A 13,677-nucleotide genomic window follows, 5' to 3' on the forward strand; every position below is an offset into this window, starting at 1 on the left:
ATTATTGCTATGCTAAAGCCAGCCCAAGGACACAAGATTAGTGTACAATATCCCAGTCCAATTGGGTGAAACAAGTCTGATAGCTATTTCTAAGACACGGCATTAATTCAAATCCGCTTCCAAACAAATTATCACACAATGAATTGAAGTAAATATCCATCCGCGAAACATCCACACTTACTCATATTAACCAGTTAGTCAGCATCACACTGCATCGCAATCGTATGTTGAAGTGTGACCTTACTTAATTAGGTTTGCCAGGATGGTCTTTGTGTACATCAGTACATTCACAAGCACACAAAGGTAACATCAGAATCTAATATTAAATACCCTGCGTGACATGAACGCCTGCACAGTACGTGGTTAAAAAACAAAAGGGGCTTCCCGGTTAGGTAAAGGTTACATAAACTAAGGAGCACTCTTCATAGCTCCCTGCAGCTCCCTCTACCACTGCTTTCAATTACCTGTCACTTAGCATCAACCTGGGATGTTGCGGAGTGGTCAGCAATTGGAGTTGCATGCCCCTAGTGGTCATTTCTAAAATTACCTTGTTTCTGAAATTCAGCTCCAGAAGTGGCCGAGGTGACATTTTTGGATGGAATAGTAAGTAAGCATTTAAAACAATACAGAGTCTGGCCACAAGCCTTTAAAAAAGGAGCTGGATAACCACAACTTTAAAACAGATTTATTTGGGGAGTCTAACCCCAAAGTTTTTGGTTTGTTAGTTGTGTTGTGTTTTTGTGTATTTATTACTTTCATTATACTTGTATTTGTGCAAGTCTGCTCGTGCTCGCCTGAGTGGCACGTCAACGGCAGCCTCTGTGTCTCTCTAGTCTGTCATTGTAAATGCATGTTAATTCTAGGCTGTCTGGGAAACAAACATTTTATCAAAATCAGTGCGGGGCTGCGGGCTGCTCACCACTCAGCTGTTTTTCTTTTTGTCAACTGGCGCCCTCTGTTATAAAGTCAGCAGAAAGGCCTTCTCTTTGTATACAATTGGAAGCTAACCTGCAGGGTTGTTGTTGTGTTTTATCAATATTGTCTATGCGTTATTATGCTTTAAATACAGAACTCTGATATGTGTTTACCCTGGTAATCTTTTAGAAGCAATTCTCTTAAGGTTTTTTCTACCAGGCTAATACAAAGCATTAAGATGTAATCTACTGATGCAAGTGGCTGGCTGTTTAGAGAATGTAGATATTCGATGCCGTCAACAGAGTTGCAGTCTAAGCACACAGAATGGAGGGATACAGCAAGGAATTCAATCTGAATGTACATTGAACACCATTGTAGGAGATAAAAACACAAAAAGTGTGCAATTGAAATAAACCCCAGGGTTTGGAAAATTGTGAAAAGCTGAACCAAAAAGAAAAGACAAGCAGAGTATTTATAACTGAGACCTGCCACCAATGTGATGTATTCAATGAGGCAATCATTACAACCAGTATTCAGTAATATGGTCTAAATAAACAGACGGCAGTGTAAGAGGTGTGTTTTTATCAATGATGAAAGAGTTCCACAGTGGAATGAATGTACAGCAGGGGGCAATGTTATAAGGCTTTGGGTTGTGTGCTGGTCGTTCCAAAAAGAAAGATGAATAGGCTTCTCTCGTGTGTTCAGCATGTAATGAAAGACCAACCAAATCCAAACGGTGGGTACGCCACCAGCGTTTATTCCTTTTTTTGGCAACATTCACGGCATTGTTGGCATTCTTGACGCTGCAATGAGGAGTTCAAAGAGGTCTTGTACAAGGGGGTTGGGTAAACAGCACCAAAAAGTAGCATCGGGTGACCTTGTGTTGTTTGATTGAATCTGCTCCTGAGTTGTCTAATGAACTCTGAAGTCTTCAGTTTCAATACTATGTGTATGGTTTATGACTCATTGCTAAAACAGTATGGAAACAAAATCTATTCTCAGATTAATGATATGACTGCACGTACACACACACACACACTTAAAACATGGGCATACATGAATAAAACCATTATTTTAGCGATAAAATGAGAGCCAGCTTTAATGAAGAAAAAAATGAGGAATTCCCACAGCCCTCTGGGTGTCAAATCATAAATAATGTGTTGTTACTGAAGGGTAGCCAGGCTGTACAAGGCACTCCCACTTCCTTCATAAGGGCTCCCTTCCTTTATGGACTCAGAGATAAGAAGCTTGCGGTCACAGAGTTTGGTGACAAAACCTCAGGTCTCATAATGTACACCATGAATATATACACTGAGCTGGGGGAATTTATGGTGGTAACAGTATCAGTGCCAGAAAACAGCAAGCAATCCAAAAGCATGTGGTCAACCATTGATGTAACAGGGTGCTTCTTAACACTTTCCGGATGGAAAGTTTGCATTCAGGTTTGCTAACTGTTTAATTTTTTTGCACTAGTTTTTTTTTTTCTCATCATCCTCCTGCTCACTGGTAAATCCTTCTCAGTTACATGAGCAGGAGGATGATGGGAAATGTAGTTCTGAGAGGCCCATGCAGGTGCATTGGAAGCCAACCAATGTAGAAAAAAATAGTAATTAAACAATACCCACACCTTACATAAACAGTTGTAGCAACACATGGGAACATGTAACACAATAAAATAAAAAGGTCCTAGTGCACTTTTTCACAGCATACACAACAGTATGATAAAAAAAAAAATAAATCAATGCAGAGGCTTTTACAATGGCACAGCATTCTGAATACAGTCTGCCTTTCTTACGTTCATTCCATTGCAGTTTTAATGATTTGATTGAAGGGTGTGATTGTGTGTCAACAGCTGCTTGATTATTAATAGCATGTAGAAGAGGTGTTCGTTTCCAAGGAGAGATCCTGGTGATGAAGTGTGGGCGAGTAGGCTTCTTCACAGGTAGCACAGGTCAGGAGAGAGGTCAATTAGACAGATTGCAGTGTTTCAGAGAAGCAACATGAAACAGATGGATACCACACTAGATGATACTGTACCTCAACTTTTTAAAGTCACAAGGAATTGAACGGTTGTTGAAATAGTTTCTTCTTAAAATACATTTGAGAGTGACATGAGTATCACGAGCAAACTGACTGCGGTATTTGGATGAGCAGAACCAACCTGTCGGTAAATTTGAAACCCAGTTTCCTGCACCTCGATGCAAATATAAGAAAGTTTGTATCATTTTATTTTGTGGGACACATCTGTCCCTTATACCTTAAAGGGTTCAAATTCTTTTCAAATTGCGGAAAGTAAATTAAAAAGAAAAGTTGGGCCATATTTTCAAAGCATTTTCTGCAGTCTTTAATTGACTTTTTTTTTTTTCAATAAGTTCTCCTAAGCATACTTAATGTGTTTTGTTTTTTTATTTTCTAATATTAACATTATACATTCATGTATTTTGCCTGTTCATTGTTATACAAAATATATATTGGCTGAAAATTCATATGATGATATCCAAAATGATTTATTGCATGGTATTCTGTGGGGATTCTTTACTCATTTGTGGCCAATATTACTTCTATAACTAGAAAATTCACCTAGGTAATTATTTTGAAGTCCTTTTATTTAGCTTTTTAAAAACACAAATACGAGAGAGAGAGAGAGAGAGAGAGAGAGAGAGAGAGAGAGAGAGAGAGAGAGAGAGAGAGAGAAAAGCAGATAGTCCGCACAGGCTCAAATTGAACACTGCTCAGGAAAAGGGCTTCAGACCACAAGGCCTAACAGCCTTTCCGCTCCCGTTGGCTCCTATCTAGATTAGGCAGTGGCCTGCACTATTTGAAATACTACAGGAAGCACCCGGCCTCCCGTCTGCGCTGCCGGCCCAAGCATATGGGGTGAGACGTTCTCGGAACGGGGCAGGAAAGCATATATAACCCTGACAGGCATGAGCGCTGGGGGTGCTAACCACATAGCTGGGATAGTTTACCCTAGCTAGCAGTTCTGTGTTATCACAGACACCATTAGAGAAGCCAGGCTTTCCCAGATCACGTTTTATTACCAGATATTTTATCTATATATATTATATAAATATATATATATATATATTTGGTTTTTTATGAATATTCCATATTATAAGGTGGCAGGGAGAGGGTTAGATTCCTCACTGCCTACAAACCACGTGAAAATGCACGCTTTGTTCATTTAATTGCTTTTGGTTAATTTAATTGTATTGCTTTGGTGTTATATGTCAGGTAAACAGTTTAGCTGTCCTGCGTGTTATTCAGGGACCTGCATACATTTAGTTAGTGCTCAATGGGAGCTAGTTGTTTGTTTCTTTTTGTTTGTTGATATATTTTTGAATAAAAGTGTGCGAAAAATCAATCTGGGTCATGTTCTTAAAGGGGTATGAACCCGCTCATACTGGGTCAGTTCTTAAAGGGGTATGACTTGACTGTTTATTATATATATATATATATATATATATTGTGATGATGTGTATGTACCAAACATTAATTCGGAGGCTTTAGGACCCTGGGGATAGCCACACACATTGTATGATAACAAATGTAACAATTGCTTAATTGTATAGTTAATGTTCAAATGCTGATCAGATGCCAGTGATCAAGTTGTGGTTAAAAAGGTTTCAGTTTGTGTGTTCAGGGGAGAGGGTTGAAGTGGAGAGAGAGGAAATTAACTGTACAGTGAAAAAGTGTGTCGGACAAAGAAAGAGTTTTCTGATAACGAAACAAAGGTACGGGTTCTGACAAAGAAGTGCTGGACGGTGATTTGGATTAGGTGGTTTGTGGAATTAGTTTAAACAGGGGAACAGGCATACCCTGCCCTGCATTAGATAGCACTACTGTTAACCAGTTTAGTTAGCGCCTAAAGAAGGGCTAGGTTTTGTTTTGTGTTTTTGTTTGTTTGAAATATCATTTTGCTAATAAATGTATGCCACACCGTTTAAAGAGCACTTCCATTGTATCGTGTGTAATTAAAGAGACAGACACCTGTTTGAAAGAACAACACAGACTCCGGCTGGAAAGGTCAAAAATACGTTACAATATATATATATAAAACTCAGATGCAGTGAGGTCACATTAGATACATACTGTAGGCCCCATTTTGAAAAAAAAACAAAAAAACTATTTAACAGTTCTGCCAAAACTTTGATCTTAGACAGTGAGCATAGCATTGCATTCAAATATCTGCCACCTGATCTGCTTTCTTTGTGATTCATGTTGTTAAACTGCATTGCGGTCATTAAAAAATCTGAAACTTTGACAGCCGCCATAGCAACTCGCCAAAACATGGAAAGCACAGGCAAATGTCATGCCAAGTGCCTTCGTCAGCGTTACATTGATAAAATCTGTTTACTGGGTTATGGTTGTTAAGAGGGTGTAGGTGACATGACTTATAAAATATACATCTAGAGCCTGAAAGTATTGACACATGAACAGTTATTATTAATAATAATATTATTATACATCGCTGGAACAGACTTCGCAAAGCTCAGTGGATATTCAGAGTTTAATATAACAATACTTTTAAATACATGGAAAGCAAAGCTAGCACCAAAGCCTTAACAGTAAAACACAGCATTGTGCAGTTCAATAACTCTTGTAAAAACACCAAACTGCTGCTTCCTAACCTTAGAGATTATACAACATAGCAGAAACAAGTGCTTTCCTTGACCTGCCTTCACGAATCACTTGCAGGTTTCAACCTGCCCGCTTCTAGTGTAAAGCTGGTTACAAGCCAACTGACAAGAATGCCATTCCAGGAGTGCGTTTATCAGAAACACCTGTGCTGAGCTGCTGGTTCCAAATTCCACTTCCCAATGTTCTCAGGGGCAAGGAACAAGCCAGATTTTTGTTGATCCCCTCCACCCCAAAACTCTGAATTTCATTTTTATTACAATACAATGCAGATTACTTATACATAGACCTTTATGCGGAGCATCAAGGGTGCTTTGCAATATACATTGCATATATATATATATATATATATATTATATATTATAGTATTATATATATATATATATATATATATATATATATATATATATTACTGAGTGAGTCGCTAAATCACCCCTGGGGGAAGCAGGATTAAAATAGAGTTAAAGGTGTCATGTGACTCCCACACATTGCAGTTTGATCCATTCACGGTTTTACTAGGAGTTGAATGCGACTCATCTGAGCTTGTGACCTATACACTGGAGCTAATTAAGCATGTATTTAAACCTGAAATGGGTGACACTGCTATGCACTGGGAGTCTTATTCCCATCCCAACTGTTTAGATTCTTAAAAAAAAAATTTTCAAATGAAAGGGGCAAGGTTCAGAACGTAAGTGAGAGCAGACACGTATGTCAAAGAAAAAAAAAGGAGAGAGAAATATTCTGCACCAGTTTTGTTACAGCATTACAAATGTGACAAAAGAAAGGGCAAAATGCAATTTTCATGCTTGCGGTTGTTTAGTATCGGCTTCCACAGCTACACTGAAATTCAATGGTGTATATACCTTGGCAAGTGGAAACTCGCAGCATGAGAGCAAACGCTGAAGAGAGACTGGAAAGTGTGCATCTCTTGTTTGAAAATAACGAGAATCCCGTCCTTTGTATGCCTGGATCTCCACACCATCTGCTCAGACTTGCTTCTCTAAACAAATCTGCAGAAAACAATTCTGTGGTTCTGTAATCTTAAACTGTGGAGAGGTTCAGGTCTGTTTAACTTAGCAGTACTTATAATCATAACCTCTGAAATGCTGATTTTAACTGAAGATCGAATGGGATGCAAACCCTGTGTTCCTTTCCGGCTCTTCACAATGCAAAGGTAAACCCAGATGAGCCACATCCAGCACTAGAGGATGAACAGAAAGCCTACAATACTCTAAATGGGAAAAAATAAAAGCAAGGCATACTGTGCCTCCTAGAACCCTATTTTACCATTGTTTTTTTGTCACTTTTTTACCTGTATAAGCTGATAGCTATTAACAGCTCAACTTTCAAATTTGTAAAAAACAGTGGACATGTTAGTAATAATGGAAAATGAAAACTGATGTTCTAATGCATCACAATTTTATTTACAAAAATGTAAGTGGGCAGAATGTCAATCAAACATAAAAAAAATGTCTAGTAAAGGCTACCAAGTATACAGTACAAGAAATTATGCTGACATGTTTTTTCAAATAATTAACTTGTTAAAACACACAGAAAGTACAGATGAAGAATAATCTTCCTTTCAGCTGGTCTGTTCTAGGACTTCTGGGAAATGTACTTCTACCCAGGCACTTTACTTTACTGTGTCTTCTGTGAGAGCGACTTAACTGAAACAGTCCAGGCTGGCTTTGGCTCGCTCCATCTCATGAAGGAAGCTGTAGAACTGTGGCAACGTCAACTCTAACAAAAAAGAAAGAACTTAAGCACAGCGCTCCCTTTTTAACAGAAATAAAATATCATTTTGAAGAATTATTTCTGTCAGAAATCTGGTTCAGAAATCTCCAAGGCATTTACAAATCTGTCCATTCAGGGTTTTTCCATGCCGATAAAGGGCTGTTCAGTGTGGAGCAGACAGATTGTGAGTCAGTGTTGTGTATCTGTGCAGTTAACTGTTAAGTAACGATAGGAGAAAGAGTTAAGGGTGCAGGATAGGAGGTGCTCCCCTGGACCTGAAACCCAGCAATCAGCCTCCGTAAGCAGGATATCACAGGGTCTTGTGAAATGTGTCTCTGGAGAAAGTGTACCACTAATAGAGTAAGACGACTACTGAAGAGGATTGGCGTCAATAAATATTTTAAAGAATCAAAATAAAAGTGGCCCCGCACTCCGTTTATTCCACGTTTAGGTACACAGTTTTTCATAACTGATCACAATTAGAGTAAAGGAAAAGGTAGAATGGTAGATTTATGAATTGTGCTGCTTACCCATAAAGATATTCTCAGTGGTGTTTCCCTTTCTCACAACCAGCTTGAGCTGCAAAAAGGAATGGAAAAAGATTGCAGCTGTGAGTCTTAAACACCGCTGGTGGAGAAAAATACAATGTGGAACTGAGACTTCCATTGCATAACAGTTTCAGACACTTTGGGTTTCGCTATGAGTTTTATCACCGTCCCTAAAACAGTTATTCACAATTACTGATGTACTGTAATGAAGTACTGAAGCTGCTTCTGTTTAACCTTACCACTGCTGAATTCTAATAGTGAGCATGTATAACTGTACAACTAGAGTATTGCAGTGTAATGTGCAAATCCTCTTGCTATGAAATGAAGTCGAGGCAACTGGAAACGTAGCAAGACCAGTAAGAAGATAGCCTGAAAGAAAGCATCTTCGTTTATTAGTAACATTTTAAAATAACATGTACTACAGCTGCTTGTCTTGTTTTTCCAGCAGGTCCCTTCTTTCACTCATAAGATTGATCAAGATGTTTCTCAGAATGGACAAGTGAAGAAAGCAGGAGACCTCCAAATGGGTTCTCCAGAAACAGATCCCTTGGCAATTCTTTTTCCTGTCATCACTAGAACACGTTGCTGAAGGAATGCTAAAACATTCTATACTAAAGCATTTCATCAGATGTCCTATTGATTAAACTGCGGGTCAATTTCAATGGACAGGCATGTATAGCAGGTTAGTAGGTCAACAGGTCCTACAACCACAGCATACAGAATCTCTTAACAAATACAGATGCATAGTTCCGTGAAAATAAAGGCACATTTCTGATATCTTGAAAAAGTACACTACAACCTACATTCACAGAAAAGCCAGTGGAATATTTTCTTGTTAACATTGCTGGAAAAAAAAAAAAAAAAACTTACTTGTAAGAAGATGCTTCCCACTTTTTGTAGTTCACTGCTTCCTGCAGTTACTGAAAAACAATACCAACATATTGATTATAATTATAATTCTGTGCTTGGTATCTGGCTGTGGACTGCAGTGCTCGGAGGTGTAGGAGTCACACAGTACTGAAAAAGCACGTCATCATTGTGAGCAAACAGCATGGATGAGCAGTGCAGAGCTTCCACATAGATAGACACAGCTGCAGGCTTCCATATGCTGCCCAAACAATGGGACCCAGCTCTGAACTAGAGGGCAGTGCTCTGCAGGAGTCAGACGGCACCTCTGAGAAATTACTGCTAAGTAGTGCACAATTTCCAAACTGATCACTAGACATACATAAAGACAAGGCAACACCAATGTGTTTGCCAAGAACTGATACAGGTTTTTTTTTTCCTCCAATCAGGTCTTAAAATATTTAATTATCCATTCTTTTTAAAGTCACTACACAGAATATATTACTTAACAGATTTCATGGGCTAGTATACACAGGAGCCATGGTTATATTATGTGCTATTTAGTTTCTGGCTAATAACAAGAATGCAAGAGCCTGTTGAATGTGATTATGGGGTAAATGGGAGTCATCACCATACCATGCTTTACATGGCTATCTCACAAGGCAGTACAGTCGATGTTTAATTCATATTAAAATGCACAATACGATCACGGACGAGGCCTGATCCCCGCCCCCTCCCAAAAGCAAGAAAATCAAGATTAAATTCAAGATGGTGTTACTGCACTAATCTACACAACCCAAAGCTGGAAGCTGAAGGTACCTCCAAATTTCCACTCCATGTCCACAAGCTGATTGACCATAAGCGTCTGCTCCACTGCCAGTCTGGAGAGTGCAGGGTAATGGACCTTCCACTGGGTAAGGAAACAACTGGGATTTATAACAAACGTATTGCATTTAAATGGAAACCCAATCAACACGGATACAGTAAGCAGGTTTATATTTCTTAAAATCAGCCATGTATCTTTGGTATAGTAATTGCAACAATAAGATGGGTGAGATTTTGGACCCTTTCCCTAATAGAAATTTAAAAAAAAAAATTATGTTGCAGAAATGATAAAACAAAACAGTAAAAAAGAGTAAATTTCAAGTTCTATTCGGGAATACAATGATCTAAAGGAACACATTTGCTAGATGCTTCACTAGAATTTGAAACATATAAACCAGTAATACGTGGATGGATAGATACAAAGCTCAGAGCTTACCTGGTCTGCAAAGTGACTAGCCTTGTCATCGTTTAGTCCTTTAAAGAAAGGCACAAATAACCAGTTATGTTTTTATGTAACGTTACAGGATACAGATAGATATTGCGACACAATCTTAATTTTGATTTAACATACCTAGGGTAACGAGATCCGCCTTTACTTGCTCAGCTGTCAAATTTCTTTTCAGAGCACCTACAAAGACATCAAACAGTTGTGACACAGAACTGGACTCAGAATGGCATTAAACTTCTTTGGCTGCCCAGTCCGCTCTCTCACTGCTCACCATTGGGGATCAGAAGCACACTTTTCACCAGGTTTTTGAGGGGCCCTGGACTCATCCCATTCTCCGAGGCAAACTCATTAAGCTGGCTCAAAAACCTGTCAGTCTAAAGAACAAAACTGCATATTACAAAAACAACCTTGTACTGCAAAACGACAGTACTGTGCTGTATCTGTGAAGCTTATCACAAAATGATTGTTGTGTTGACAGTGCTTTTTTATGTATTGTTATCACAAGGAACACAAATAGTTTCTGTGAAAGAGAAAACATTTTCTGGCTGTGTAATTTACTTCTCTACTTGTCTGAAGCTCTCCATTGAGACCAGCTCTAAATAGTCACAGTTTGCTGAATTTAGAGACTATATGTGTGGCACTATTGGCTTCGATAATGTCAACTTAATAGGCAAACTTTAAACTGAGAACATATCTCACTACACCATCTTGCTGGTTCGTCTGGAAATGATGTTCTTACCTCCTTGGGTTCTGTTAAGAAGCGGAAGAGAATGTCTGTCAAACTTACATACTGCTGCAAACAAACAAACAAACAAAAAATAATAACCACATGTAGCTTAAAGAACTAGCAACAGTTGTCCCTGATATTTGATTCACTGGGAATAACAGAACTCCAATTTAACTATTTCCTCAATGTAGGTTTCAGGTACAGTATTTTTGTCAGGTTGTAATGTGTTCACAAATAAGCATTTATGTGCAACATCGTGCAACATATGCTTTGAGGACACCTATAATATTAGACATCAGAGATGGAAATAAGACTCCCGGTGCATAGCAGTTTGATCCATTCCTAGTTTTTAAAATGCACACCTGAACTTTACCTATACACTGGGGCTAAACAAGCTCCTCGTAAAACCTGGAACTTACTCAACTTTCATGCAATAGGAGTCTTATTTCCATTCCCTGTCGTGCTTCACCATTAATCCAACATTAATTCAATGTTGTCTTGATCCAGTTAAACTGTTCTTTTAACAGCAAAGAAAAAAACTGATGTTTAAGTGTATGGTTTATAATCAACTATCGTTAGTGTAGCTTCTGAAGATGCAGACTAAAATAGCATCCGCCGTCTTAACCACGGTGTTAAAATGATCATGTGACTCCCATTATAAAATCACTGGGCAGCTTCGTAACCCAATCTTACGCTTTTAAAACATGCCATTAGGACAACAGATATAACTTTAAGTAACCCAAATGCATTACAGTACTTTGTAATGCATGTATGCTTGTGTGGTTATTTCATAATACTGTACGATATAAATTCGATACCCATGCAGTGTTTCTTAATTCTGGGATGCCCGACATAAAAATAAACGCCTGATTTGACATTGCGCTATTTTTTTCAAAATGCTTACCTCTTCACTGAGTTTGTTTAGATTCTGTATGTCAGTGCCGACAGAATCGGGTAATGCCTCTTTACTGAAATGCAAAAGCTGCATTTTCCTCTCAGTAAATAACAGACACCAGTTTCCAACTTCCTCACTAGTGCAATCAGCTGACTACACCACTGAGGCAGGAAATAATATGCAGACTTTACATTCCGAGTAGCACTTTCAACACTTTCTCTGTTCTTTCAGTATCATGAGGCGCGTGTTTATTTTAAGTCCAGTTATACAGAACTTTATGACCTTAGCTATTAATGCCTCACGTATTAACTGCAGATAAGTTCATTGTAAATGTTAGGTAGTAATTTATTGACAGAAGATGAGCGTATTAGTTAATACACAAATTATTTATTAATCAATACATTTATTTATGTTGTGTATTTTGAGGTGTTTATAAAGACATACACAACAAACATATACACACAAAAGTCCAGTAAATAGTATGGTTTCCAATCGTATATTTCAGTAAATATTATATAACACTTTATATAAAGTCCCCTATATAAAATGCAACTTGCTATAATTTTGTATTATAGAAGGTTGTATGGTCCAGTGATTAAAGAAAGGGGCTTGTAACCACCACCGCCCCAGTTCAAATCCTATCTTAGTCACCAACTCATTGTGTGACCCTGAACTTAACCTTCTTGTGCTCAGCCCTTTGGGTGAGACGTTGTAAGTGACTCTGCTGCTGATGCCTAGTTCACACACCCTAGTCTTGTAACATACTTTGTGATGGTGGTCCACTATGAAAGGCACTAAAGATTATTATTATTTGTGCACAACAGGTATTTCTTTAAACGCTACAACCCCTGAAAATTCTAATTACTGGTACCAATCCACTCAGGTTGGGCAAAATTTCCATCCAAGTCTTTGTCATTTGAAAATTAACAATTTGAAAAATGAATCCAAGCTTAATTCATGTTACCCATTAAACATGAAGTGGAGTAGCTCTAATGGAATGACATTGGGCACACCAGCACTAATAAGTCAGCATGCTCACTGATACCATTGCCTGAGGTTTCTTACAAGTAGTGATGCTATTAAGAGAATGTTTGAATAAGGGTTCAGACCATTGACAGTTGTGGGGGAGTTGTGTTTTTTGAGGTGTGAGAGCTGATACTGGCTGTGTGGTGTTATGCTAATGAAAGAATAATTAATTAATGCATCCCTGTGGGTTGTATTCTTTGTCTCTTGAAGAACAATGACTAAAACTAATAAATGATACTGCGGTCTTGCTTAATTGTAATAGACATTTTGATAATAACTGTTATTGCTATATATATATATATTAGTATATATATATATCTATATATATATATATATATATATATATATAATATATTCTGTTGCTTAATGTATAGCCAATTACATATCGGTTGACCAACGCACTGTGAGATAATGATAGTCAGAAATTAATTACATTTGTTTGGATGCATTTTTAAAGACCACAAGACAGGCTTAATTTTTAATAGGGCATAAATATGTCACTGTATATTAACTAAACATTTATAAAATAAAAAAAGACCAGGTTTTCTTAATAGTTATTACTTGTTAATAAACCCCCCCCCCCCAAAAAAAAAAAATACACATTCAAATCTAAAACATGATCACGATGTTTAAATTCTGTGGTGATACAAAATCTACCAATGACATGCATCTTGGGGGTTTAAAAAAAAAACAAACAAACAAAAAAAAAAACAGTTGAAACTGTAATATTTGTAAGAAAGAAAAAAAAACATTGATACAGCTGCATTCCAAGGATGGTATTCCTTTATAGAAAAGAAGGGGAAAAAAGAGATCCTCCCTTAAACCAATTTGGCAAAGGATCTAACAATGCTCTGATTCCTTCATTTCCAAGGACACTCCTCCACAAATGTCTCAAGAGCACACACACACACACACATCCCTGTAGGCTACATTAGGCCATTAATTACCCAGACGCATGTAGAGCTCTAAATGAAGCTTGCTTTACTGTATGTATTTCTGACTGAATCATATCTGTCATCATAAAGGTATAAACACCCTCTGTATTAAAGAATAGTTGTTTTTTTAAGCTTTAAAT

At 37.8% G+C, this 13,677-nt stretch overlaps 1 protein-coding gene across 2 annotated transcripts; it reads right to left on the reverse strand.

Moving 5' to 3' along the window:
- Positions 1-6,211: 6,211 nt before the first annotated feature.
- commd7 (COMM domain containing 7) lies at positions 6,212-11,734 on the reverse strand. 2 transcript variants are annotated; one of them, XM_041224154.1, is made up of 9 exons: positions 11,586-11,734; positions 10,694-10,744; positions 10,226-10,328; positions 10,078-10,134; positions 9,943-9,980; positions 9,501-9,591; positions 8,706-8,755; positions 7,818-7,866; positions 6,212-7,293 (listed from the first exon to the last, which is right to left on the reverse strand). In XM_041224154.1, the coding sequence occupies exons 1-9, from the start codon at positions 11,667-11,669 to the stop codon at positions 7,217-7,219; spliced, it is 600 nt and encodes a 199-aa protein (XP_041080088.1). In that variant the 5' UTR covers positions 11,670-11,734; the 3' UTR covers positions 6,212-7,216. The 2 variants fall into 2 exon arrangements, with proteins under 2 accessions (XP_041080088.1, XP_041080087.1); XM_041224153.1 differs by having other exon boundaries at positions 10,694-10,747.
- Between the last annotated feature and the right edge of the window lie 1,943 nt (positions 11,735-13,677).

This window comes from Polyodon spathula, chromosome 23, assembly GCF_017654505.1.
Source record: "Polyodon spathula isolate WHYD16114869_AA chromosome 23, ASM1765450v1, whole genome shotgun sequence".
Taxonomy (NCBI): domain Eukaryota; kingdom Metazoa; phylum Chordata; class Actinopteri; order Acipenseriformes; family Polyodontidae; genus Polyodon; species Polyodon spathula.